This window comes from Thermothielavioides terrestris, chromosome 6, assembly GCF_000226115.1.
Source record: "Thermothielavioides terrestris NRRL 8126 chromosome 6, complete sequence".
NCBI lineage: Eukaryota > Fungi > Ascomycota > Sordariomycetes > Sordariales > Chaetomiaceae > Thermothielavioides > Thermothielavioides terrestris.
In genome coordinates, this window is record NC_016462.1 from 398,197 (window position 1) to 425,033 (window position 26,837).

Below are 26,837 nucleotides of genomic sequence, written 5' to 3' on the forward strand. Positions count from 1 at the left end.
GCCCCAAATGCTGACGCCATGGAAGAAGCGCGCATTGTTCCGATTTGCTGCACCCTAGCAGAACAGGGGACGCTGCTATGTTAAACTAGTGTATACCCAGCTGAGCATCGCCACGCCGGATTACAGTGTTGCTGCACGAGAATGTACCGTACAGGAACGTACTAGATAAGCTGATCTGACGCAACGGGGGGCTGGGGAGGTGAAAGAAAAAAGCAATGGTACGAAGCGAGCTGCAAGATCTCGGCGCTTTGTCTCGCCCAGGACGATCGCGGCATGCCTTGGCTGAGACACCCCTCAGTCAGTCCAAAGACAAAGAGATGTGCGCGCACTTTGGTACCTCGGGGGTGGCAACGGAGGGGGTGGGTTCTTGTCAGAACCAACCTACCCACGCCCTCACACGAGTAAGTCAAGGAAACACAGGAACGTGGAGCGGCCGGTGTGGCTGGCTGGGCTGGATCAACGACGCTCATTGCCGCGGTGCGGCTCTCATATGAGTAAACACTTTGTCATCATGGCGGAGAATGTAGCCCATGTCGAAGAAGCCGATGATGGGCGATGATGGGCAGAAGTGATGGCGTTCGCGAGAACTGCATACTTTCTTGATTTGCGTTCTGTCTGCGGCTCTGGCAGCCAAAATACCATTGATACATTACATGTTAGTCAAGCATACCGTTACCGCGTGCTTTTCGCCCAAGCCCTGCCCCTTCCTATTCCCCTTCCCCTTTCCCTCCCAGGTCCCTCCCAGATCGTGCAGTAGATGCGGTATCGCCTGCGGCCCAGCCATAACCCAAAGCGCAAATGCCAGACCAATTCCATCACCCCTGTTCAGATCCATCCCACCAAAAGAGGGAAAACAAGAACAAAACAGAAAACATGCCTTCCTTCCGCCCTGGGTAACGTACATTGGTATCACTCGTAAGCTCCTTGTCGTGCTGCTGCTGCGGCAGCAGCGCGCATACCGAAAGTCCCCGAACCCCGAAACGTGGTAGTGTCTCCTTTCCGCCTTCCTTTCCGACACATCCGGCTCACTCAGGCGAGCGAGTCTTCCGGCTTGGGCTTGGGCTTCACGCTCCGTCGCCGCCGAGCCCGGTTGTTCCTCTGCACCTCCTCGAACTCCAGAACCGCGCCGGCGCTGTAGTCGACCCTCGGCTTTCCCTCTGACCTGCCCTCGGGCCGCGTGTGCAGCCTGAGATGCTGGTTCATATTGTCCCTCCGGTTGGACGTGTGCTTGCACCAGTTGCACTTGTACACTTTCCCCTTGTCGTGGATGCTGTGGAGCCAAGTCGTTAGTGAGGCCGTGGCCGGCCAAGTTTATGCTGCTGTGCAATGGAGAAAAGAACTCACGACTCGATGTGTCTTATCAAGTGCTCTTTCCTTTGGTATGGCCCGCATTTGCACCCCGGATGGGGACAGTAATGCTTGCTGCGAGGCTCGACGTTGTCCACGGCCATGCCGCCATCGTGGCCGCCATCGTGGCCGCCATCGTGGCCGCCATCGTCCGCCTTCAATGCGCAAAGACGCTTTTCCCTCTTGATCTGTCTCCGCGTGCTGGCTTGCGAGCGCTGCTGCGCTTGGTGGAGGGCCGTCGTCTTATGCCGCGCCTCCCCTATCCCGGCTCGCTTCCTGGCTGCGTCTGAAAGCGGTAGCGGCGTCGTCATGTTGTCCTCCTGTTCCAGTTTGAGCGATGGGAGCGCGCCGTCGAGCTCGGCCGAGGACTGTTGCTCGAAGCTTATGGGGCTCTCGGTGTGCATCCAGGTCGAGTCGAATATGTGCGGAAACTGCGCCGAGGCGGAGGACGTCGACATCAGGGGGCTGGGTCCAAGCTCGTTCATGAAGAAGCCACACTCCGCCGTTTGAGCAGGAGTCAGCTGAGCTTCACTGCTGCTGAGCGGATGGCCGGGAAAGCCGAGCTGCCCTCGCGAAGGAGTGACGGGAAAGACCGGGTGAACATATTCCGAGAGAATGCCCGTCTTAGGCGTCGTAGGAAAGTAGGTCGACCTGGCAGAGGAGGGGGGTGTCATATCAAACGGGACTGTATCGACGGGGGAGGCGAAGGAGGAACCAAAGTCCATAGAAGTTGAGAAAGGCGGGGTCGAACGGCCAGATGTCGGCGTGTGAGGACCAAAGCTTGACGAGGCATACGAGGATCCGCTGATGCTGCCTGTCGAGCATCCGGCAGAGAAATCATTGAAGTCGAAATCGACGCTGTCGCCGAAGTCGAGGTGTAGGGCGCTTAGGGACATGCTGGTGAGTGCCATCTTTCTTCAACCACCTTGCCTTGGTGTTGAGTTGGGTTGGCCAAAGGGGGAAGACGCGTCGACGAGACTGAGAGACGAGCGTGGCCCTAAGGAGCAGAAAGGAATGGAGGAATCCTTGGAGGATAAGTATACAGGAGACCAAGAAGATCGTCAGGAAAGCGGCGTGCCCCCTTAGACAGGAGAGACAGAGCGATTCTCAAACAAGGCATAGCCTCGCCATTATAAGGGCCATTGAGGAATGCCGCGGCTCAAATCGCCGAGCGGCAACATGGAAGGATAAGGGTGTCTAAGGGGCATTTGCTCCGGGAACAGCCCTCCTCCCCACCCACCCCCACCGCCTCCCAGCTCCTCTCCCTCCTTACCACACATCGTGCTGCTCACATAATGGGTCAGTCATGGATCTCCAGGGCAGCGAGGCAAAACGGCCGTGCGGAGATGTGTGTCACGGCCACCATGCCAGATGCATCGACCCTGGCCTGGGCTGCTGCAGCAGCAGCGCCGCCCACGCAGGAACCGGCAGGGGCCTACACCCATGCTGTTTCGAAGCTGCCAAACATCCACATCAGGGCTGAGATGGTGTGCTAGTCAATGACAGCCCAAAAAAGACCGGCTAGACAAAATAAGTTACTGCTGGGGCAAACGGGTGGGTGGGCAGCTTGCACTATGGAATACCACTAGTGTAGACGGCGGGAGAGAGCAGGGTTTGGGCATGCTCCGTACTTACCATCGGGCAGAAGCAACGGCGCCGATCAGCCAAGACTCTGGGGCCGCTCGTCTCCATCCCAGACGCGCACTAAGCTCGCTCTGGCCGAGTACGTGGAATGATGATAACACAAAGCAGGAATGGAGAGGAACGAGCCAGCCCGGCGCTCGCCTAGCAGTATGCGCCGCCGAGACAAGCGCAGCAGTGCGATCGTGTCCGATCGACGATGCCTACGCTTGTCTGGGCCTCTCCGTCCCGTGCAGAGCCAGTCCCTCGAGAGAGGGCAGAGATTGAACCAAAGATTTTGATGGGCAAGGGAGTTCCACTGAAGCCCTTAGATCCGCCCCGACAGTCTGCTCCCTTCCGGAGACCACATAGGGCCAAGATAGGCGCCGAACACCTTTGGGAGCCGGCTTTGATCAGAAAGGCATCGGAAAGCGAAAGCCCATCTCGCGCGAGACGGGCAACGGTCAATCGACCGCGTCAGACGAGGTCGGGCTGGCCTGCGGTGGGTGCCAGGAACGGAAAAGCTCAACACCTGGGGCGCCCAGGACCCCGGCTGGGCTGTGTGTGAGATCCAACTGTCGGCGAGGGGAGGCTCCATCTCTCCAGGTTATCGTGCAGGCCGACGCGCACGGGAGGGTCTCCCAGGAAAGTGCAAGCGTCGCCTGGTCCGGTGACTCGACACTAGTGTAGGCTGGGGACCGGTCTGGGGACCCACCTGCGATCTTGGTTCGGGACTGGCGCGCGCTGCCACCGTGGCAGGGGTCGCCGGGAGCCGTTGTCGCTAACAAAAAGCGGGCACCTTGTGCTACTGTTTGTGGTACGGTAGTACAAGGGTAACCCAACCTTATCTCGACGTCTTGTGGATTTTGACACTGTCCAAAATGCGATTCGGACGCCATCGAGGTTCGTGCTTTCCACGCTCGAGTGACTGCCCTGCCGGTTCCCGACCTAGCGACTTGGAAGCAGCTAAACCAGGAAGGAACAGCCTCGACGCGGGGTGCCAATACATGGCTCGCCGTGATTGAGAGCAAACAAAGCCCTCCACCCGACCATTGCCGTGCCAGATCCGACGGCGCGCGCCCACAACTCGCAGAGACCTCTCTCCGTAGTCAATTGCACGCGTCTTTGGCCAAGGTGGCGAGATCTAACATCTGATGGTCGTTTTTCCTTGCGTAGCAGATGGGTAACGGGGATGTACTTGCCCTGGATGGTGCCTGCCCTGTCTCGCGTGCGTCTGTCTCGAATTCATCATTTGTGAAACAGGCCGCCGCGACCTCTGTCCTCCCTGGAGCATGCCAGGGCGAATTAGCCCGAGAAGTGTATACCTTAGCCAGGGACGAGTTCAGCAGCACGAAGCGGTGCCCATCCCTCTTCGTTTCGACTCCAAGGAAACCTGGAGCTCCCGCCGCACCTGACCGACGCCTCATTGTGCTCATCACCTTCCGTCTCTCGAGATGTAGGAGCTAGCATAACCGGTTTCCTCTCTCCAATTGGGTTCTCGACAGCCTCCGGATGCGTCAGAGGCGGGCTCGTTCGTTCTTGATCCAATGGGCAACACGCGACATCCTGCGCCCCGCGCGGTCGACTTTGGCGTGAAGCCTTGGGAGGAGCTTTTGAGGGCCGGCAAGGCGCGGCGGTGAGTGACGCCACGGGCCTATTACAAACACTCTTGGGGTCCTCGAACCTCTGCGGCGATATCTCCACTCTCCCCTCCATGGCGACTGCAAATGTACTGGAGGGTATGCTAAGCAGGCTCACGTTACCTCCGGTCCGGCTCCGAATCTTTGTCGGGGACTGCCGGACCCGGATCTTGTCTCTGACCACCGAGACCTGAGTCTGCGTGCTGGCGTTCTTGCAGGCGCCAGCCTCACCGCCGCAGCTGCGCAAGAACCACGTTGCCCAATATGGCACACAATGTCATTAACAACAAACTTCCCACCGTGCAGCAGACGAGGCATGCTGTCGCAGGATAAAACATGCACGTTCTATTCCTGGCGACCTCGTGCTCACGGTTAATGAGCCGCAACTTCGACTCGCCTTCTGGTGTGGCAGTCCGCCGCTCTCGGCGCGACGGTTACAGGCAAACAAGAGGTTGGGGGTGGTGGCTATCTGACGTGACCTCGTGGCACCTAATCAGTAAGTGTTCCTTGCGTGCAATGCTACATTCTGACACCCATGTCAAAAAGCGTTCAAGATGGCAGTTCCATTTCGAGGTATGCTGACTCTACCTCACGCTGGCTACTGAAGCCATCTTCTCTGTTGGTCCGCCGGAACCGCCGGAGACGCCGAAGTCGCCCAATTAGTCCACTGCCATCCACACACCCTCTTTTCTATCGGGCCATGTTCACACTTCTTCCTCGGAAGAACCCGCCTGGGCGATTAGAGGAAAAGCGCAAAAAATACACAACCTGAGCTCGGCCGAGACGCACGTGGTCCCGAGCCCGAGCGGAGAACCCCTGGTGCGCCAGCCCCGTGACTGGCTCAGACTCGATGATTGCCTCTCTGCAACCGCCCGCAGGCCGTACCATCCCCGGTCTTATCTGATTACCGAGCCATATTGGCTGCCTTCTCCAGCACGTTTGAGATTTGTGGACAGGCAGTTTGCTGAGTTGAAGCTACCAAAGGAGGAGCCATTGGGGAGGAGAGCTGCTGCTGAGGTGGAATCTTCCGTCAGGCCTCACCGTCATCATCCGACCGGCAGCACCGTCCGTCGCCCAGAGAGAAGGCTACTTCGCGTTGTGCTACACACCATCTTGACCGCTTATTGCCGGGCTTGCTTGCCTACGCCGGTCTACCGAGAACCCCCCGTCCCACTGCCAGTTCCTGCTCTACAACTCCAATAAGGTAACTCAGGTGCAAGCCTACCAGGCCTGTCATCCTTGCTGCTTGCTCACCGTATCTGCCCGTCTATCTACCTCCCTAACGTAGGTAGGTGAGAATAACAACCTGGATGAGAGGGAAGTGGCACCTTTCCCCAGATAACCAGCATCTTTTAGCAACCGCGACTCTCACGGCTTACGCGTAACGGCATACCGTTGACATCCTAAGCAAGCGAGCTACGGCAAGCAGAACTCGCGCGAGGGGATGCAAAAGTGCAGCACACGCCCCACGACCGTGATTCATTTTCTGTATGTGGCAATAAACCACCAGTCTCGCCGCTGGAGTTTTCATTCCGCGCTTCCATTCATTCAACACCTCCAGGGCCTCTGCTTAGCTGCGCAGAATACCGTGTAGTTAGTCGTCTATTTTAGAAACTTTTGCCTTGGGTGGGAGTGACATCTGGACACGAAACCTTGCGCTTCGGCTTCGGGCCCGAGAGAAGTAGCGTGCCAGGGGTAATGGGGTCACACAGCCCCCGTTGCGGGACCGCTACTGTGCATACCGCTGATGCCGGGGAAACCGAACGCCCCACGCCTCACAACCGCTCAGTGGTTGTATGTAAGGTACCTTATGTACATGTGTAGCAAACCCTGCCGACAGCGAGCCAGGCGCATCCCCGCGCCTCAGCCTCAGCCTCACTAAACATAGCGGCTGGATGTGGACACTCTGCAGTTTCAGATTTGTCTAACAATAGACTAGGTAGACGACGTTCGTTTGCAGTAGTCCATCTAGGTAGTCTCACACGGCTTCGCTGTCGTCGTCGTCGTTGTCCATCCCGTCGTCGTCATCCTCAAACGCGTCCAGGTCCTGCTCGGTCGCCTCTAGGCCAGATGACGACATGAACTTCTCGTCCTTGGCTTCGGCTGCAGTGTGCGGATAGGTGTCAGTGCATGCTATAATGTTTGAACTGGACAGAGGACAAACAGATTTTACTGCTGAAACAAAATATGCAGCCGGTAAAAGCGAGTTAGATAGAAATGTTTGAAGGAAGGGATTGGCTTACTCTTGGCCTCCACCAGCAGATTCTCCTGCACCTCGCACTCGGTCAGGACGCACCCCTCCCCCAGCTCGCTGCGCTTCCCCAGGATGCACTTGGTCAGCCTGCAGTTCTTGCCGACGACGACGCCGTCCATGAGCAGGCACTGCGACAGCTTGGCGCCCTCGCCGATCTGGCAGTTGGCGCCCACCACGCACTCCCTGATGGACGCCTTCTCCTGCACCGTCACGTTGTCCGCCACCAGGCTGTCCTGCTTCGTGATGGTCGTCCGCGGCTTGACGCCCTCCGGGTAGGCCACCTTGCGGGCGTGCGCGAAGGGCGACGCGGCGTCCGCGCCGACCTCCTCGACGGAGGGGAGCTTGGCGAGCTGCAGCGAGATCTGGAGCAGGAGCTCGGCCGTGTCGACGCGGCGGATCAGGGGCGCGCCGGGGGTGGAAGGGTGGATGTAGGCGAGCATGGGCGGGACCGCGGCGGGTTCGTCGTCCGGGCCGGCCGGACGGTTCCCGTCGCCGCGGTCCGAGTGGTTGTCATCCCCGTTCTTCGCCGGGGCCACTATTGGGTTGGGTCCGTCGGTGGCGCGAGAGTCGAGGCCGAGTTTCGGCACGGAGGGGTTGTCGCCTCCGGGACTCGCATGCCCGTTTTCACGGTCGCTGCCGGGTCGGCTGAGAACCTTGCCCAACCCCAGCTTGGCAGAAAGCCCCTTCTGCCAGCCGGCCTTGGCCCACCACCCGATGACGTCCTCGCCGATGGTTTCTAGCCGATCGTTCTCCTTGATGAACTGCATGATCCACTGCGGAAAGATGTAAATGTGGGCATCGCGGTGGGTGGTCAGCATCCGGATGCGGGGATGTTGACGGAGGAGTCCGTGGCGAACGGGAAAGCCTTTCTTTTCCTCCAGTAGATCCTTGAGAGAGTCTGTCGGCATAGAGTAGACCAGCTTCGCCATGTGAGGGAACAAGGAGCCTTTTACGGTAGGGGCGGACGTGGAATGAAGCGGTATTGTCGCCATGAAGTCGGTCTCCTCCCCCTTGATGGGCGTTGCTGTCTTCGTCTCATACCAGACACCCAGGCCGCCACTCCGTGGGCTGCGGGATCGGGAGTCGCCAACGAGGTCCTCGAGGCTGGCCGACTTGACCATCCATGCTTGCAGCAGCTTATCCGGGCCCAACTCGCAGACGAGATCGCAGGGAAGCACCAGAAAATCCGAGGTGACGGCGGCTTGCAACTCAGGAAGGCGAAGAATCTCGGCAGTCCCGGTGTTCTGGTCCAGGCCTTTCGGGGCCAAGAGGTCGGGCCGGGGAAGTGGTAAGCTTGTCAGGAAGGGGTTTGTCTTTAGGGCGGTGCTGATAGCCTCGGCGGCCGAAGGCGGGCACACCAGGGTGATATCTGCGTTGGGTTAGCGATGTTGCCCTCCGATGTGTAGAGCCGTGGGTTGCGGATGGCCGGGGAGGTACGCGACCCGTTGCGCTAGATCTGAGGCTCGCCGCCGTTTGGGCACTCACTTGTTATCCCTGCCCGGTAGCAGAACTCGAGCGGATACCAGACCATGGGCCTGTTCGCAATGGGTAGGAGAGCTTTTGGGTTTTCATCGGGGTTGGCTGTGAAAGTCGGGAACGAACTGCCAGGGCCACACAAGATCAAGGCCTGAAGGCCGGGGGCCGCGATGGTGACTGCGTGGGGCATGGCAAGGACAACTCAACTCCTGCCCCGCGATCGAATTATGTTGGTTATTTTGTTATTTTCTTGTTCCCTTTTTATGGGTTTTGCGGTGCGGAAATGGGGGTTCGTTCCGGGTGGGAAAAGCGTCTCAGACTCCGTTGTAGCACGCGGGTGTCCTGTCAACTCCGTTTTGAGTTTGAGGTTGAGTCTTCTCGAAGTTAAAGCATTTTCCCTTCATTTGACTCACTCTGCAAGTGCTCTGAAATCCACATCTCAAGCCGCTTTCACACAGTTAAATGGTCTGTGCGTCACATGCCGAAGCTCGATGATGTGGGAGCTGTGTGGAGTGGTATGAAGTGGGGCGCAACCCCTGCCACTTATTTTTCTTGGCATCAGCTCCAAGTTCTTGTTTTCCTCGCCCGGCCAACCACTCGCCTCGGTTTTGGCCCGGGAACTGGAGCTAGGCTTGTCAGTCGAGCGCTGGGGGTGGTATCAACAACCCAGCCTCCAGGACCGCCCACACCAGCCACATGATTCTCCTCTTGCGATTCTGTCGCCAAAGACTTGAGCTTGGGACTTGACGAACCTTGACTGGCGGCGTGTGAATAGCGACCGCCGCTTGGAATCTACACCACTTACTTTTCGTTCCCAGAGGAACGCACGCAGAGCGCATTGACATTGAGCATCCTGCACCCTGCACCCTGCACCTGCGCCGAGTGTAAACCCCGTCCCGCATCCCGCGCCCTGTGCCGGCAGCGCAATGACCGATCGCCCCGCCGTCCATGTCGCCGCCGTATGAGTCGTCCCGCCGCCGCGGGGTATGGAGCCACTGGGTGCCGCTCGTGCTGACCCTGACGGTTGCGACCGTCGGCGTCGCCGCCTGGATCTGGAGCCAGCGCGAGGACGAGGACCACGAGGACGCCGAGCAGCCCGGCGCCTACCAAGATCTTGACTACGAGAATGCCGACTACGGCGACAATCCCCCCTACGGCGCAAGCAGAGACGGCGGACAACCCCCCCGCGCGGGCGACGCCGGCTATGGCGCAACGCAGCCGCCCGCGGACTCCTCGAGCTCCGGCTGGGCGGCACTGCGGCGCACCCCGAGCCCGCAGCAATTTTTTGACAGCGCGAAGCGCACCGTTGCCGCCGGCATGACCGCTGCGGGCGCGGCTGTGGGGAGCGCCCTGGCGGCGATTAGGGAAGAGGACCAAACCGCATATGCCGACCACGAGACATGGTCCGAAGAGGCGGATGCCAAGAAGGACCGGGCTGTTCCCGGACCCTCGCAGAGCAAGGATGCCAGCAAGCGCCGCAAGAAGGTTGCCATCGTCGTCTCGGCGGACATCCGCCTGGACGATGTCGATGCCGACGGTTTCCACGAGCATGCTGTGAGTAGCAGTGCCTCCCGTCCAGAGGCCAGAGGGCTTTGGGTTGTGCATATGCTGACCATCGTGGAACAGTCCATCCTCTCCCACATCCCCCGTCAACTCGACTTCTCCAAGGTCAAGCTATACGTGCTGATCTATGCGCCCTACCTGAAGGACGCGGCGCTGGACGCCACTAGCAATCTCCCGCCTCCGTCGCTGAGCTCGTCGTTTTCGAACATTGACCATACCCAGGCCCAGATCACGGAGGAAGCGCGGAGCCCCCTGTAAGTGAGGGTGCCTACCTCCTCAGATGGAGTCTCGCCTGTTTCTTTCTCCTTTCTTTCTGCTAACCATCCTTGCAGAGCTGGCGCATCGTCCGCAGACCCGGCGTACAACGCCATCTACGCCCAGGCCAAGGCGCTCGTCGAGAAAGAGAGCATGATCCTCACCTTCACGACGCCCAACGGCCACGCACACATCCTGCGCCACATCCAGCCCGAGATCATCTACCTGCAGGAGTCGCTCTCCGGCGACAACGGCAGCGTGGTGACGAACCTGCAAAGCTGGCTACGGCACGACGTGATTCTGGTGGTTGGGGCCGAGAGCGGCCACGGTGGACTAGCGGACAGCGAATCGGAAGCCGAGAAGCCAGGCAAGGAGAAGGAGCTGTGGTGGCACAGAGAGGACCGCGTGGGCAGAGGGCGCGGTGTGGTGGTGGTGGACGGCGCGAGGGTGCAAGACGACTGGGCACGGAGGGTGCTGGGCAAGGAGTAGTGGTTGGTCAACGGATGGAAGCTAGGTACGACGCGAAGATTACGACTGTATTCTGGTGATGATTTGAGATGGATAGGTCCCTCATGTACCTCCTATTTTCTGTTTTCTGCCACAGGTAGTAGTATAGTGGTCTGGGTAGGAGAAACCGAGTTTGACCGCGAGTCGAGCGTGCGTCGAGGTTCCATAAGGGTCGCGGGCTTGGGCTGACACGCTCAAAATATTCTCTCACTTCCATTCACCTTTAGGTACTCCAGGTACGGCAGGTAGTCGCCCACGGGGATGATGGCCAGTGAGGCAGCTAACGTTACTCCGTACGGAATATACGGTGCGATATCCTAACGTGACCGAGCACTGCGTCATATGAGCCGCTGCTTGTGAGTACAGTATACGCACAGTATGAAGATACTGAGGTCTCTTACACGACGGATACAAGCAGGGCGTGACTTTCCACATCCATTGCCTAACAAGCATGCAGGCCAGATAATTTCCATTACACACCTACACCCTTCAACCTCATTCTCTGGTCCGCACTTCTGCCATCCAACACCAAAAATTGCCGCGTTTCTTCCATCATTCATCTTGTCGGCCGATCTGTCCTGCACGTGATGTGGCTTTCTTGCCAAGACGCCTCGTTGTAGCCAGTGGACCCAGGCGAACCAAGCCTTCGCTGACGCTGACAGGGGTTCGGCAGGGAATGAACTGCTGCAGGCTTGCAACCCCCACACAAAGAGCCGAACGACATCAGCGACCGTGCCCGAACAACGCGACAGCCATCGCGACAGCCATCGCGCCGACGCCCGCTCGAAAGACTCGGTTCTGCGGTTACGGCCGCGAGCTCGCTCATCCGCGCATCCTCCCGCATTTGCGCCCATCCAACACCGTCATCTGAGCGCGCCGAGAACACGGGGCTTCGGGGCCTGTCTCCGGCGCTCGCCAACACGCCGCCACGGGCTGCTGCGTATCACATCACATCTTAGCATCACTAGGTTTCCGATAGTCGACAACATTTTCCGCCGCCACGAGGCGTCTGTTGCGAACTCGCCCCGGCCGATGCCCGCCTAGGCACCGTAGGACCCCCGGATGCAGGCTGGAATTAGGTTGGAGGAAGACGGAAAACCAGTTCCTGACATCACCGCCGGCTTGGGCGGTTGCTGGTCCCGTCAATGGCGCCTACTGTCGTCGCCGCGCCGGCGACACCTGCCCACACTAAGATAAAACGGCCTATCCCCCCGGGCATCCAGACGAACGGTGTCCCATCCTCGCGCTCCTCGCCATCGCCCTCCATATCCGCCAAGCGCGCTCCGCCTTCGGCTGTCCGCCAGCCATCTAACCCGCCGACCGCGACGGGGCCCACTCCGACTTCAGCCCGTCCGCCCAATCGCCCACGCCGAGATGTCTCCGGACAGGCGCTGGGGAGAGGCCAAAGAAGCGCCGGCCTCAGGTCCGCCAGCATCGCCCCCGATCTCGCATCATCTCCGACAACCGAACCGCCGCCCTATGGTTGGTGCCGCGCTGCCGTGGCTGTCCGACAAATCTAGGTGCTCTGCTAACGCTGGACTCAGTGGTCTCCGATGCATACATCCTCCGAAAGTTCGCCGGGAACCCCCCGTCCCTCATAGTCCACCTGCACCAAAACCATTTCCGCTTCGATCAGCAGGAGGGCATGTTTCAATACAAGTCCCCGATGCGGCTATTTTTGGAGCACCTGCGCTCCCGCACCGTCCCTCACGACATGCTCGAGTACTTCACCCAATGGGGTGTGCCCTTTTATGACGGCTGTCTGATCGTCCAGGTTCACGACCACAAATCGGTCACCCAATCTGACGATTCTGCGAGGCCGTCGTCTGCCTCGAGCACGACGATGCCCTTTTCCGTCCACAACTACAATCAATACATCACTCCGTCGCCTTCTGTTCCCTATCCGAAGGAGAACCTGGTTGCGGCCAATGGTGTGCATGGCCCGACCCCGGAGAAGACGGCCGAAGAGAAGGACAAGGAGAACATGCCGGCTCCCGGAGCGCCTGCAGACGGTCAGAAGAGCAAAGGGACAGCCAAGCCGAGGATATACACCATCGTGCTTCACCCTACGGAACAGAGCTTGCAGACGGATCTTGCCATTAAGGCTACCACTCCTCGCGGGGCCTCCGATGCCGCTCCTCCAGCCACGCCGCACGCTGCGGTGCCGCCGACTCCGACTGCAGCGAGTATGCCGCCGCCCGCAAAGAAGCAAAAGCGAGAACGCATGGAGCTCGACGCTAGCAACATCCATGACGCCGAAGCCCAGATCCGGCTAGCAACCACGGCGCCCCTGGACCTGGAGCCGACCAAGAATGCCGAGGAGACCATCGCAAAACTCGAGAAACTTGCGCACCCAGACCACTCGCAGAAGCCACCCCAGCCCAAGACGCGCAAGAGGACGGTCGCCGAGATGGCCGCAGACGAGGCTTTGGCCGCCGGCCAGGAACGTTTCATGCTCACCCTGGACGAGCGCCTGCTGGCGCAGGTGGTCAACGGACAGGCAGGCGGCACCGGCACAGATGGGGATGGTCCGAGTACGACTTCAGCATGGGAGCCGAGGTTCGAGCGGTTCAAACTCATCGCCGAGATCAAGCGAGATCATGCCGAGAAGAAGGAGTTGGAAAAGCTCAAGCAGGCCGAGGCCGAGCGCAAGCTCCACTTGCAGAAGCAGCAGCAGCAACAGGAAGCTGCCATGCTCCAGGCAAGACAAGCGCAGGCGCAGGCCGAGGCGGAGCGTCTGAGAAAAGAGCAGGCGCTTCGCGAACAGCAACGGCAGGAGGCTCAAAGACGGATGCACGCGGTCCAGGCAGCTCAGGCTCAGGCCCAGGCTCAGGCGCAAGCTCAAGCTCAAGCACAGGCTCAGGCTCAGGCGCAAGCCCAGGCGCAGGCTCAGGCTCAGCAAGCGCAAGCGCAGGCACAAGCGCAGTCGCAAGCCCAGGCTCAGGCCCAGGCACAAGCACAGCATGCCGCCAACGCGTCCGCCAGGGGCACTCCCCACACGCACCCACCGCATCTCAGTCCCCTGCCGGCCGGGATGACGGGTGGGATTCCGGTCAGCATGGGCCAGGCACAAGCAAGGTTCCCACAGGTTTCGCAGCCGCAGGTCTCATCCCCGATCATCCGGCAGAATACCCCACAAACGGCGTCCTCCCCCATGGGCATGGCGGGAGTGGCCATGCAGCACTCCAACTCGAACCTTGGGCAGGCAGGAAGCCCGCCGAGGCCGCCGTCGGTTGTCCAGAACCATCCCATGGGCGTGCCCATGGCTCCCACCATGTCGGCGCGCGGAAGTCAACAGAGCCACGCGGGGGCCACGCCGAGGATGCACTCGGCGACTCCAAATATGGCGCACGCAACTCCCATTTCTCGGCCTCAGGCTATGCCGACGCCGCGGATGACGCAGGCCAGCGCGTCGCCCGGCATGATGGCTACGGCGCAACAGCTGGGCCAGGCCATGCTGATGAATCCGCAAGGAATCGTGGCCCAGATGCCGAACGTCGGGCTCAATGCAGCTCAAATCGCACAGCAACAGCGGATATTGCAGCAACAACAGCAAATGATGCAGATGCAACAGAACGAGATGGTCAACGGGGGCATGCCGGCCAACATGGCCCACTTCCAACAGCAACAACGAATGATGCAGCAACCGCAGTTGTTGATGCAACAACAGCAGCAACAACAACAGCAGCAGCAGCAGCGGATGAGCCAAATGATGAACCAGGCGCCATCGCTTGCCGACGTGTCGGCGGAATACGCGAATGCGGTCCACGCTATGCAGCGGATGGGACAACTCAACCCGGCGCAATTACAAGCGTTGCAGGCAAAGCAGCGGCAGCTCGTGGCCGCGCAGCTCCAAGCCCAAGGGCGGAACCCAAACATGGCGGGCATGAATGGTTTGGCGCCAAACCCGCTAGCCGGCCTGACACCTCAACTGCTGGCTTCGTTGACGCCGGCGCAACAACTAGCGGCCATGCAGCATTTCCAAGTCGCTCAACAGCAGCAACAACAGCAGCATCATCAACAGCAGCTCCAGCAACAACAAGCCGCCGCGGCGGCCGCGGCCGCCCAGCGCCCGCAGCACGCGCAACTGCAAATGCAGCAGGCGCAGCAGATGCAGCAACAAGCGCGGCAGCCGCAGCTCTCGCAGGCGCAACTGATGCTGCTGAACAACCCGGCGGTGCAGGCGCAGATTCGCAACCAGGCGACGGCGCTGATGGACAAGCAGCTGCCGCAGCTCCAGCAGCACTTCCCCGCCGGCGTCCCCATCCCCGAGGACAAGCTCGCCGAGTTCCGGCGCAAATGCTTACAGCAGGCGCGCGCCAGCGTCATCATGGCCATCCAACAGGGGCGGCTGAACCTCGGCGGCGGGCCGCCGCCGCAGCAGCAGCAGCAGCAACAGCAGCAACAACAACAGCAGCAGCAGCTTGCCGCCCAGCAGGCGCACCAACAGCAGCAGGCGCAACAGCAGCAACAGCAGCAGCAGCAGCAGGCGGCGGCTGTGGCAGCGATGCAGCAGCAGATGGCGGCTGCCGGCGCCGGCGGTGCCGGCGGGGTGGGCGGCATGATGGGCGGGCCGGGCATGTAGAGCAGCTGCTCCGGCGGCGCCGTGTCTGGGAGCTGCTTGTCCTCCTCTTTCCCCTCCTCCTGCTCCTTCTCCTCCCCCCCCTCGTCGTCGTTGGAGGAGCGCTCCGGCACCCCTGCGAGTTCTGCTGGCACGTCGGGGCTCACCTGTTGTTGTTGTTGTTGGTGGTGTTGGCCATTTCCCCAGCCCACGACCTGTCCTACGGCTCCCGCGGTGTGCAGCTCGGGCGACGGTGGCGGGGGCGACGGTGGCGCTTCTTGCGGCTCTCGCGTCCTGGCGCTGTTGCTTGGATGGGGTTGATTGCCGGGCTGTGATTCTCTAGCGGGAGAGATGAGCGCTGCAGCGTGTATTTTTTTCTTCCTTTTTTTCTTGTTTACTGCTGGCTGGTTCTGCGGTTGGGATGGCGGGCGTGGTAGATGATGGTTTCACGGAGTTGCTTTCCGGCACGGTTGGGCTGGTTCGGCTGGGGGTTCTGATCATGACGGAACGTTTGGTGAGGGGGGGAGGGGGGCGGGGGCCACGGTTGGGATAGGAGGGGAGGGGGGAGGGGGAAGGTGCGGTGGCATCATGGACTTGGTGGAGTGCTTCAGCGGCTCATGAAGGCTTTGGTTTCTTCTCTGACACTTCAAGGAGGTGTCTGACACTTTACGGAGGTGCTCGCTCTTGGGAGTTGGGGCCCCTTCCAAGCGGCCATTTGGGAACTGAACGCTGGCTTTGCTTTGGCCTCAAGGTTCAGGACTCGGGATTCGGCTCATGGCGAACGGATGGTTGACGGTTTTTGGGAGTTTTCTCTTATCACACACGCCTGCTGCATGCTTGGTGGACGGTCGGTGCCTGCAGGGTTTGTTTCTGGCTTTTGCTGGCTTGTGTTTTTCACGCTGCGTTGCGTTCGTCTGGCACACACATATATATTATACCCTGGGCTCCTGGGAGGGTTTGGGTACTGGGGCCGTGGCAACCCTTCGGTTTCGGTCTGGACAGCACCGTTACTTGCTATGGCTACGGTGGAACAGTTTATGGTGCTTTGGAGGTATTGTTACCTAGGAGTGTTTGCTTTTAGATGGGAAGCGGGCTGGTGCTGGTTGGTGTATTATCGTGCCCTGCTGCTTAGCTGCTGAGCGTCGGATAGCATTGGTAGCTTTATGACGATGTCGTCTTTCTAGTTTCGCTGTGTCGATGTGCTGTTCCTCTGTCTAGGGATCTACGCTAGATTACCTTGCAACCCACCCTGTTCACAGTGTACTGCGTAGAGCTTGTGCTGGGGTGAGTTGGTCAGGGGCTGGGGGTGCACGTGACGGGTCCTGCTTATCGGGAATAGGAGGTGCACGGGCCACCTTCCAGCCTGCTGCTGATGACGGAATCTGCCAGCTTTGGTGCTGGGCTGGCTGCCTGCAAGAGCTTGGTGATATTGAATTGCCGAGCATCGAGCGAGGCACAACACGGCCATTCCGCGGTCAACAGCAGGCTTCCTCGACAACAGGCTGCTCTTTTACGGCTCGCCTGCTTCCTGGCATGTGATTACTTCTCTCGCGTTGATTTGCTCGCCCTTATCGCGCTCTCGTCGCGGCTCGGAGACACGCGACAGCGACATACTCGGCCAAGTCGGCGACGAGCGCAGCCGAACCCTCCTATTTTGGGATCCATAGACAGAACGCAACCACCATGAAGCAGCCATCAAGCTGGCGGTCCAGCTTCGAGGCGGCCACCCTCGCGTCGCTGCTGCTGCTCCTCGGACCCTCCCCACCAATACCAGTAGCAGCAGCGGCGGCGGCGGTAACAGCAACAGCAACAACAGCACCAGCAGGAACGGCGGCGGCAACGGCGCTCGCCTGCGACAGGCTCGAGGTGGACGGGCACGCCTACAACCTGCAGCCGCTGGCGGGCCCGCACTCGGTCGTCACGCACGAGTACACGCGGCCGACGTACCACAACACGACCTACACGATCGACCTGTGCGGGCCGCTGCGGCGCAAGGGCGACGTGCCGGCCGAGGAGAGGTGTCCTGACGGGACGCGAGGTGGGTACATAGATTTATATCGTCCTATTGATCTGTCTATTTCAGGGGAGAAGAAAGCTCGCTCGTTGCGGAAGAGAGGTTGGCTGGGTTTAGATGGATGGGATGAGCGAATGCTAACGCGGCTTCGGTTGGGACATAGTCTGCGCGATAAAGCATCGCTGGGACCCCAAGGAGGGCAAGGTGGTGGGCACAGACCAGGTGATACCTATCGTGCGCGGCAGCGGCGACGACAACAAGGCGGTTGCGTGGGAGGCGAAGCGGTTGCCGGCGGACGAGTCGACACAGAAGGACGCCAAGCGGGAAGGGCTCCGGCTGACGCTGCAGGGCGGCACGTACCAGCAGCGGGCGCAGCGGACGGTCGTTGAGTTTCGGTGTAACCCGGACCTGGCGGGCACGGAGGGCGAGTGGGAGAGCGTGGACGAGTACGTCACGGCGAAGGAGGGGGATGGCAAGGCAAACAGCCGGCGCGAGGAGAAGGGCGACAGCGGCAAGGGGGACAGCAGTAAGAAGGACGAGGAGGATGACAGCACGCCGGAGCAGCAGCTCAAGAAGGACGGGGCGGCGCTCGTGTGGGAGGGATACAAGCGCGAGAAGGACGGGAGCGGCGCGGACATGGACACGCTGTACCTGACGTGGTACACAAAACAGGCATGCGATGCCGCCGTGGACCAGCCGCCGCCGCCGCCGCCGCAACAGAGCAAGCACTGGGGGTTCTTTACCTGGCTGGTCATCCTGTGAGTACCGCCGACACCCTCCGTTACTCTTTGTTTTCTCGCTGTCTCCTTGTCCCCCACCGTCTCAGCAGAGAGATCGTGACGTGCTGACAGCCCTCCCTTCGTCGCAGGGTCTTCCTCGCCATCGCATCGTACCTCATCTTCGGCTCGTGGCTCAACTACAACCGGTACGGCGCGCGCGGCTGGGACCTGCTGCCGCACGGCGACACGCTGCGCGACATCCCCTACCTGATGAAGGACCTGATCCGCAGGGTGCTCAACACGCTGCAGAGCACCGGCAGCCGCGGCGGCTACTCGGCCGTGTAGCCCGGGGGCCGACGTCGCCGTCCCCGGCCGCAGAGATGCCGCGGGCTGATAGGGCGGTGCTGCCGGCAGCGCGCCGCTGTTGTCGCACTCTGGTGGGCGATATTGAAGAGGTGGTGTTGGGCGCTTTCGCAGCCTGCTGCTGTCTCTATGTGTGATCTACGGTATTCGATTCCGTTGTCGGGGTCCAAGAGGGGCATCATAGGTCATGGAGGGTGAGGTCCGAGGTCCGTCACTCAAGGCGTTCAGGGGGTTGGTTTGCTTATGATGGCTTGTTAGGTTGGTTCACATTATGGATGCCGCAGCGACGTCCATCAACTGTAGACGTTGTACTATAATTATCTGCAGCGTGGAGTGGCAGTGCTGGATACCATGCATCTCTCGTGTGTTTGCGGCCCCTGTCAAGGTGGTGAATCTCGGACACAGCCCAGGAGTTATCCGTATTCCGTGCTCCGTACTGTGTTGACGTCGGGTCGGGTGGGGAACGGCGGGCGGACGTGAATGGCCTGCCGGGCCCCGGCTCTCACTTGCCGCGGGTTGCCGAACTCCGCGGTCTCCGGCCGAGTTCAAGAGTGAATGCCCCGGACTCTGCTTTGTATCACTACGGATACTTCCTACGGCGTTGGATATCATCAGTGAGAAAGATTGGAATTATTCGCCTTTGTCCCTCCTAAAAAATCAGATTGAGATTGATGCGGTCGGTTGTGCACAGGTCCCGCTGCTTCAGCCGAGGTAAAACATGCCACACGGCCCTGTTTGCTTTTAGTTGTGCCGAGTGAGAGCGAGTCAGCGAGTCCGAGTATTGATTACTACTTTTACTTCTTTCTGCCATATCTATCCACTTACACAACTTATTGCAGTTGTTTACATCCACACTCGACGACAATCACCACATCATAAACCAGATTAGGAGCAAATACCATCCCGCCATCCCGCCATCCCGCTTGTCCTCCATTCTTCCAAATGGCCGCCGCCGCCTCCGCGCAGCCGCTCTTCAGCGTGCCGATCCCGCCGCTGGGCGAGCACCCGGGCGGCGCCGTCGTGGCCACGCAGCCGGCGCCCGGCGTGTACCTGCTGACCATAACCTCGCCGCCGGACAACCGGCTGACGAGCGCGTCGTGCGCCGCGCTGCTGGACGCGCTCGACCTGGTCGAGTTCGGCGGCTACCCGCCGGGCGTGCTCGTCACCACCAGCGGCATCGCCAAGTTCTACTCGAACGGGCTGGACCTGGCCCACGCGCTGGCCACCCCGGGCTTCATGCCGCGCCTGCTGTACCGCCTCTTCCACCGGCTGCTGACGTACCCGATGCCGACGGTCGCGCTGCTGCCGGGCCACGCCTTCGCGGCGGGGCTGATGCTGGCCATGCACCACGACTACCGCGTCATGAACCCGGACCGGGGGTTCGCCTGCGTCAACGAGCTCGAGTTCGGCGTGCCGCTCAAGCCCGCCATGAGCAGCATCTTCCGCCTGAAGCTGGGGCCCGCGACGTACCGCGCGCTGGTGCTGGAGGCGCGCCGGTTCGGCGGGCGCGCGGCGCTCGAGGCCGGCATCGTCGACCGCGTCGGGGGGCTCGACGCCGTCCTGGACCTCGTGCGCGAGCGCAAGCTGACGGGCAAGGCGAAGACCGGCATCTACGGCCTGCTCAAGGCCGAGATGTACCGCGAGAGCGTGGCGCTGCTGAGCGAGGAGGGGCACGCCGCCGAGGAGGAGAAGGAGCGCCGGTTGGTGCAGAGCGAGGAGCGGAGGCGGGCTGAGGGGAGGAGGAGGGTGGTGGAGCTGAAGGAGAAATCCAAGTTGTGAGTTGTGAGACGCAGGCGTAACTGTAACCATCGGATTTTCGATATCCCAATGTAATGAATGCGGTTGGCGCGTCGCCGAGCTGGGCGTTGATGAACTGGATTATTTATCTCATACTCGAGGGCCGATTTTCGACCATACCTTTCTTGGTTGTGCCCGAACGAACTCAACTCACCACCATATCACACGCAAGGCAGTGCTACCATATGGCATGTCCATTTTGTCTACCTGCCTGTCTACCGCCGTTCCCTTTCCCTTTCCCCTGCCCCCACCCCTCACCCTCCCCTGCCCGGGCGGCCACCTCCCAGACCACCACGCCTAAAATACCGAGTCTGGGAGAATATATGCGCTACCCTAACAATCTCTGCGCTGCTGAAAACGGAAAGCGAAACCGGAAAAGACGTAACAGCGAGACGCCGCGGGAAAAATGATGCAGGGTATGCCGACCTCCTTTGTCCGCCAACCCCCCTATAAACGCCGGTGCATCACCGTCCCGTAAAACCCCCCCGGGTCCCTAGCAAACTCGCACCTCAACGAGAACAAAATGATATAAAAATATACCGCGGCAACCCCTAGCCGATTCATCCATCCATCACATTCATTCACTAACACTCCCTTCTCCCTCCTCGTCCTCGTCCTCCTCCACCACCACGTCATCCACCCCGCCACCATTCCGCAGCGGGCCCACGAGGCCCATCTCCGCCCGCGTGTCCCGCTGGATCTTCAAGAAGTACCGCCGCAGGCTCCTCAGGCCCCGGAGGAAGCCGCGGTCGGGATCGTTGGGGTGGCGCGGCGGGCAGGGCCGGTCGCGCGCCGACAGGTCGCCGGCCGTGACGCAGTTGGCGAAGTCGGCCATCTTGAAATCGATCTCGCGCCGGCTGCGGCGCGGGCCGCGGCGCGGGGCCGCCGAGACCTCCTCCGTGTCGGTGGCGAAGTCGGTGGTCGAGTCCTCCACGTAGTAGTTGCTGTTGCTGTTGCTATTATGATTACCGTTGGTATCGCCGGCGGAGTCGTCGTCGCCGTCGTAGAACATCAGCAGGCTGGCGGCGTAGAAGCGGTACCCGCGCAGGCGCTTGATGATGACCTCGAGCTCGTCGAGCTTGTGCAGCACGGTGGGGATGTGGCGCAGGATGCTGCCGCGGTCCACGCCGTCGTACAGGAAGCGCGTCAGCGCCGCCTGGAACTCGGCGCCCGGCTTCAGCTCGCGCCCGTAGTACTTGTCCCTGAACTCGTAGCTCTGCGTCTTCACGTCCCACACCTGCAGCCCGCACACGCGCACGCCCAGCTCGCGCGACGTCGTCTCGGCGCACTTGCCCTGCTGCGATTTTTGCTTCTTGGGGTTGGCGTCGACCCCGTACTGCCGCGTGCCCATCTTGAGGTCCATGATGCAGGGCCGCTTCATGCCCGCCGTGAGGTCCTCCAGCAGCAGGAAGTACTCGACGCGCGAGTCGCGCTGCGTCTGCGCTTCCTTGGGGTTGACGGGCCGGGGAATCTTGCCGCCGAACTCGGGAGGAGCCACAGCCGGGTGCTGTCCGCCGGGCCGCTCGGCTTTGCGACTCGAGTCCGGGCGCGTCGATGCTCCCCTTTGCGCCCCCGTCGGCTTCGGATCCTCACGATCCCCCTTATAACCGGCATCGTCGGCCTCTTCGTAGTACTTCAAGTCGCCACGGCCATCCCGGACGTCCTTCGGCTTCCTACGCAGACCGGAGCCGGAATAGCGGCGCTTCTTCCTTTGAGCGGGCGACGAATCTGCGAGGATTTCCGGCTCGGGCGCGCTCGTCCCGGTCATGTCCTTTGGCGCCGTCTCGTCGTCCTGGCCATACTCACGGCTCGGGCTGAGGTCGCTCTGGCTGTGCGCGTAAGCAACACCGCCGTTCAACCCCGCAGGCGGCTCGCTGGCGCTCTTCTCGTGCGATTCGATCAAGCTGGGGTCCGAGCCGGACGGCCGCAGCACATGCTGAAGCGGCCGGCGAGCCACTCGCTGATGGCCCTTGCGATGGCGATGGATGGCGATCGGCTGCTTCAGGAAGGCATCGTTGAAGACTTCGTTCCGCAGCTTCTTGTTGACCGTGGTGGCGCCCCAGCTGTTGGCATGGCGCTCCTGCAGGCTCGGGCGCGACGCATCCCCCGCGCTGTCGGCGGCCCGTCCGTCCAGCGCGCCGTTCGGCGGTGCCTGCGCATACGCCGACGAGCTCCGAAAGCGGCCGGCGTAGCTGGGGAGGCTGCCGGCCGGCTGAAGGAGGTTCCGCGGCAGGATATGCTGGTTGTCCACGAACGTAACGGTTGGGACTTGGGCCGAAGAGGGGTGAATCGACTGGCTGACGACGCGAGGCGCATCTGAAGCGTGAGGCTCGGGCGATTTCTCTTGAGCCGCCCCGTTGCTCTTGACATGCGACGTCTCATGTACCGCAGTGTCTCGTCTCATGGTGGATTTGCGGCGGGGCTGCTTCTGGAAGGTGACGTTCAGTACCCCGATGTACCTGGACGAAGCTGGTCAGCTCATCATCCGAACCAAATTCGAAGCAGGAAAGCTTTCACTGCGGTGCCTACCTAGGCAGAAACGCCAGAAGATCGCGATGGTACTTCTCAATCTTTTCGTAAAACTCATTTTCGCGATTGTTCAGCTGCTTGCACACAGCGCGCCGGGAAAATCTCCACAGTGTCGTATGGCCCCCGACCTGATGCTTGTAGGGAATGAGTTCGATCGCCTCCAGCGGCTGCCTTGGAGTCGACAACTGATGCTCGTGGACGGCATCCTCGTGGTACAGGGAGACCGGACGCGACGAGCGGGATGGGGGGACAGCAGGTTCACATTCATCAACAGGGGCGGGCTCATCAACCTGCCTGGAGGCTACCTCTGGAGCTACAGTGGGATATCCGGGAGCTTCCAGGCCCATCTCGTTGTCGAGATCAAGGCTCTCCCGCGTGCGGTCGGTCTCGGGCTCGTCAGCTTTGACAAGCCAGGGATGGAAGTCGTCATGCCGCGAGTGCCTTCGCGAGGGAGCAGCCCTCTGCGGGGCACCGGGCATGGGTGCGTGGCTCTGCTCCTGCTCGGGAGCCTGATGCGGCAAGAAAACGGCAGACGAGATCTTCTCCTCCCCAGACTCTTCGCCTTCCTCGCCGCTCTCCCCAGCCTCCGCGTCGAGGTCGGACACGCGTCGCGGCTTCAGCTCATGGCCGAGCTCGGGAGGCTCGACACCCGACGGCTGCTCTTCGTCCTGACCGTCCACAGATGTCGCCGGTTCGGAAACCACTTCCCGCACGTATTCGCCCTGTTTCAGAGCAAAATGGTCTTCCGGCGAGCCATGCACTGTCTTGGCCTTGGGCGTCCGCGCCGGGAGGACGCGAGCTCCGTTTTGCCGTTCAGCCGACACGGGGCCATCTTCGGGTACCCGAGGCTCCTCCACTGCGTCGCCGCCAGCGGGATGCTCGTGGATCTCGGCCAGCTTGTCCCCTCGGGAAGGGGACCTTTCTCGCGTAGATTGGGCAGGACGGTGGTCCCTTCGCTTCGCTTTCTCCTCGGGAAGCCCTTCCTTGAAGAAACGCAGGCTGTGGCTGGCCTTCCGGCTCCGCGTGTTGTGTTCAATGCCGGCGAGCACCTCTGAGATGGACTTCTCGACCTGTCCGTCCTCGCCGCTTCCCGCATCCCCCGACCCAATTGACCAGGCTTTCTCGGGGCCCATCGAGATCCGCTGGTCTGTCTTCCAGGCTCTTGGCTGGGGACGGGCGTCGGCCACGCCGGCCACCTCGGCGGGCCCATCGTGCAGAGCGACGCCGAGGTCGGGGAGACGCGGCGAAGCGGGAGGATTGGTGGCGGCCTTGTCGTGGAAGTGGGCACTCCGCCGACTCGGAAGGTCCCTCTCTGTCGAGTCAAACGAGGAGGTCCTGCCCTTGGTCCTGGACAGGAATTCGCGGTGGCCATTGAGGATTGAGTTGACCTCGGCGAGATCGAACCTGCCGTAGCCAGCAGCGGCCACCGCCGTGGACGTGGGGGCTGCAGAAGGCATAGTCGTCGTCTTTCGAGGGGAGGAGAATCGCGGCGTCAGCTGATCGCCGTCAGCCGGTGTCAGGGAGCCATGACGCGGGTCTCGATCTCCGACGTCCCTGAACAGCGATTCTGGAGGCTCGGGCGGCGATGGCTGCTGGGGCGGATGTGAAGAAGGCTGGTTCTGTCGAGGGATACCGCGAGCTGTTGCAAGAGCCTGGGTCAGCAACGAAGGGCCGTGGGGCCTTTGCAGGACGGCAGGGCCCCGGGCATATTTAACGGGATCAACGGGGGACGCGGCAGAGGACCCGGTGGCTTGAGGAGCCAGGGGGCCGGTGCCGGGCGTGCCCTGCTCCTGCTGGGACTGGGCAGGGGGTACAGCTGCTGCTGGGGATGTTGATGGTGCTGATGATGGTGCTAATAGTGGTGGTGGTGATGGTGGTGGTGGTGGTACCGACAGGACGGGCCCTGCTCCTTGGTCGAATTCTTGTTCTGCTTGTTGGTCTTTTGTCGCCGCCGGTTTGGGGGAAGGCGGTGGGGGCAGTGGCGCACCCGCTTCTGCTTCAGCGAGATGGTGCGCGTCGTCCGCCGTTCGAACGGGAACGGGACTCACCGCCGCTGTGGCAGCGGCAGCGGCTGCGGCATTTTCGGGTGTAAGGGGCGGCGGGTTGGACATGAGAACATCAGGCGGGAACGGGAGGGAGGTGTGCTGATGCTGGGTCGTTTTTCTGGTCGTGAATGCGAGGGAAAGGGAAGGGAACGGAGCCTGGGTCAGGTCACAAGGAGGGTGGGCGGCACACTGTGGAGAGAGGCAAAGAGAGGCACGGAGTACTCCGTGCGAAATACGGAATACGCTCGGCTCCAAGTTCAGAGACGGCTCCCCGTTTCGTCCGCAGATAGGCAACCAACGCGCTGGCACCTCCAATTCACCTCGGCAACAAAACTGTGTGGGCGTCCGATTGGGCTCCGGGCGTCCTCAAGATTGGTGGGGAGGTAATGTAATTGCCCTGTGAACGGGACAGTCCGAGAAGGTGCACTGAGATAAGAAGCAGAAGTGATTGAATGGGATGCATGTCAAAAGTGCGTTTTTGTTGAACTCTGACGCAAGGCCTCGGGAGTGGCCATTTCTTTATGTGGCGGGGACAGGGCCCGCCCATTGGCTCCTAGACCCTTGGCAGCCTGGGGAAGACCCACCACATGTCGAGATGGTCGTGTACTCCGTACAGTGCATCCATACTCCGTACTGCGTGCGGATAGTGCAGTCCATACGCGGCGGATACGCTGTCTTGCCGCGCAGAATACGTAGTGTACTCCCGCAGAGGAACCACGAATTGCTTGTCAGCGGAGGAGGTTCTCCAAGTTGCCTGACTGAAAGGAAAAGCAACTTGTTCGTAGTGGGCACCCGATGCACTTTTCTAGGTGCCACGGTCTCAGCTCAGTCCGCAGCCTCAGAGCCGGAGGTGTCATCCGGTATCGCACCCATGGGTATGGTACGGTACCGTTCCTGGTAAAATCAGGCACTACACAGTAATGTGGAAACTGCAGATAACAACGCTAAGAGATACCTAGCCTCGATAATCAGAACGGCTTCCAGAGTACACTACCTTACCTAGGTACCTTAGTGTAGTCCCATGCAGCTACTGGCAACTTCCACCAAGCTCAGCCTTGCAAGAGGAGCTTTGATGGTGGAAGGCAGCGTCGAGCAGGTTGTGGAAGACGCTGCGTCGATGCAAGAACTCCATCATGCCTTTTCCAGCTCAGCTTGTTCAATTCGAGGGCACCGATGGTGACTTCCGGTTGGCGGATCTGGCGATATTGAACGACCCACTCGTGCACTCGGCGACTCCGTCGATTGGGCGGCCGTTACGCAACGGAATCTGCACCCGGATCACGTTGCGCTGCGCCGGAACCTGAGAGGCCTGCAACCTCAAGCCGCCGAGAAGATTCTCATTTTCCATTGGGCGGTGCGTGCTTCGGCACCTTGACAGGGACAGTACGGGAGACTGAGGAGTTATCTTACACAATCCGTACTGTGGTGGTCGAACGCCAACATTCCAAATACACTCACTACCAAGGTAGTGTACACTATTTAGTCACCTCCCTGTTATCGCCAGCCATGTCGCCGACCCCGGAACAGGCGGCAACTCGGGCGGTCTGTCGATCGCCGGAAGTCAACTTCACCAGCGGACGGCTGGGCAGAGGCTGGCTGGCTGCCGCAGATTTGGCAGTCCCGATTACGCTATAACGGACTCAACCTAACGGTAACGTGAGTTACCCTGCGAACCTCCAGCTCTCGGAAGCCCGTTGAGACGAGTCGCCTGCTGGCGGGATGCGGAGCGTCGAGTTACTGCGTCCCTGCGCTCACGGGCCGCAGCCGCGGCGAGCTCTCCACCGCCAATCAGTCGAAAACGTGCTCCCCACGGCTCGCTCGTTTTATCCCAGCTTAACTTCCCACGTTTCACTGGCAAGCGAGACCGGCATGCCATGTCATGTCGCTGGCATTGGCACTGGCACTGGCGCATGAGTCCGTTCTCTTAGTCGCGGCGCGGCCCATGTTTAACTCAGCCCGGTCCCGAAGGCTCAGGGCGAAACCAAGTTCAGCTCGAACTAGGGACATCCAAACGTTCAACGTTGCACGGCGCTCCTTGGAAACTCGGATGGTTTCCGACCCGCCAGTGCGATTGACAGAATGGGATTGCAAGGCGGTTCACGGGGCATCAGTCAACCATCCATCAACCGTATCACGTCTTGCACTCA

General features: G+C 60.8%; 7 protein-coding genes across 7 annotated transcripts; 4 read left to right on the forward strand and 3 right to left on the reverse strand.

Annotated features, from left to right (window-relative positions):
* Positions 1–1,009: 1,009 nt before the first annotated feature.
* THITE_2123077 (uncharacterized protein) lies at positions 1,010–2,593 on the reverse strand. The gene is made up of 2 exons (XM_003657363.1): positions 1,345–2,593; positions 1,010–1,270 (listed from the first exon to the last, which is right to left on the reverse strand). The coding sequence occupies exons 1-2, from the start codon at positions 2,241–2,243 to the stop codon at positions 1,030–1,032; spliced, it is 1,140 nt and encodes a 379-aa protein (XP_003657411.1). The 5' UTR covers positions 2,244–2,593; the 3' UTR covers positions 1,010–1,029.
* Positions 2,594–6,361: 3,768 nt separating this feature from the next.
* Positions 6,362–8,771, reverse strand: THITE_2123080 (uncharacterized protein). The gene is made up of 3 exons (XM_003657364.1): positions 8,347–8,771; positions 6,851–8,230; positions 6,362–6,710 (listed from the first exon to the last, which is right to left on the reverse strand). The coding sequence occupies exons 1-3, from the start codon at positions 8,525–8,527 to the stop codon at positions 6,586–6,588; spliced, it is 1,686 nt and encodes a 561-aa protein (XP_003657412.1). The 5' UTR covers positions 8,528–8,771; the 3' UTR covers positions 6,362–6,585.
* Positions 8,772–8,951: 180 nt separating this feature from the next.
* THITE_2123084 (uncharacterized protein) lies at positions 8,952–11,021 on the forward strand. The gene is made up of 3 exons (XM_003657365.1): positions 8,952–9,891; positions 9,964–10,154; positions 10,233–11,021. Exons 1-3 carry the CDS (start codon positions 9,286–9,288, stop codon positions 10,642–10,644), a joined length of 1,209 nt encoding a protein of 402 aa, XP_003657413.1. The 5' UTR covers positions 8,952–9,285; the 3' UTR covers positions 10,645–11,021.
* Positions 11,022–11,662: 641 nt separating this feature from the next.
* THITE_2123086 (uncharacterized protein) lies at positions 11,663–15,405 on the forward strand. Its single transcript, XM_003657366.1, has 2 exons — positions 11,663–12,144; positions 12,207–15,405. Exons 1-2 carry the CDS (start codon positions 11,808–11,810, stop codon positions 15,245–15,247), a joined length of 3,378 nt encoding a protein of 1,125 aa, XP_003657414.1. The 5' UTR covers positions 11,663–11,807; the 3' UTR covers positions 15,248–15,405.
* A 1,230-nt stretch (positions 15,406–16,635) lies between these two features.
* On the forward strand, positions 16,636–18,442 carry THITE_2123089 (uncharacterized protein). Its single transcript, XM_003657367.1, has 3 exons — positions 16,636–17,261; positions 17,401–17,995; positions 18,106–18,442. Exons 1-3 carry the CDS (start codon positions 16,907–16,909, stop codon positions 18,299–18,301), a joined length of 1,146 nt encoding a protein of 381 aa, XP_003657415.1. The 5' UTR covers positions 16,636–16,906; the 3' UTR covers positions 18,302–18,442.
* A 636-nt stretch (positions 18,443–19,078) lies between these two features.
* Positions 19,079–20,267, forward strand: THITE_2123090 (uncharacterized protein). Its single transcript, XM_003657368.1, has one exon. It carries the CDS (start codon positions 19,262–19,264, stop codon positions 20,096–20,098), a length of 837 nt encoding a protein of 278 aa, XP_003657416.1. The 5' UTR covers positions 19,079–19,261; the 3' UTR covers positions 20,099–20,267.
* A 364-nt stretch (positions 20,268–20,631) lies between these two features.
* THITE_2123092 (uncharacterized protein) lies at positions 20,632–24,870 on the reverse strand (the record flags this gene model as incomplete). Its single annotated transcript, XM_003657369.1, has 2 exons — positions 22,646–24,870; positions 20,632–22,575 (listed from the first exon to the last, which is right to left on the reverse strand). Coding segments are annotated over exons 1-2 (3,335 nt in total), but the record flags the coding sequence as incomplete, so codon positions are not given.
* Positions 24,871–26,837: the final 1,967 nt, after the last annotated feature.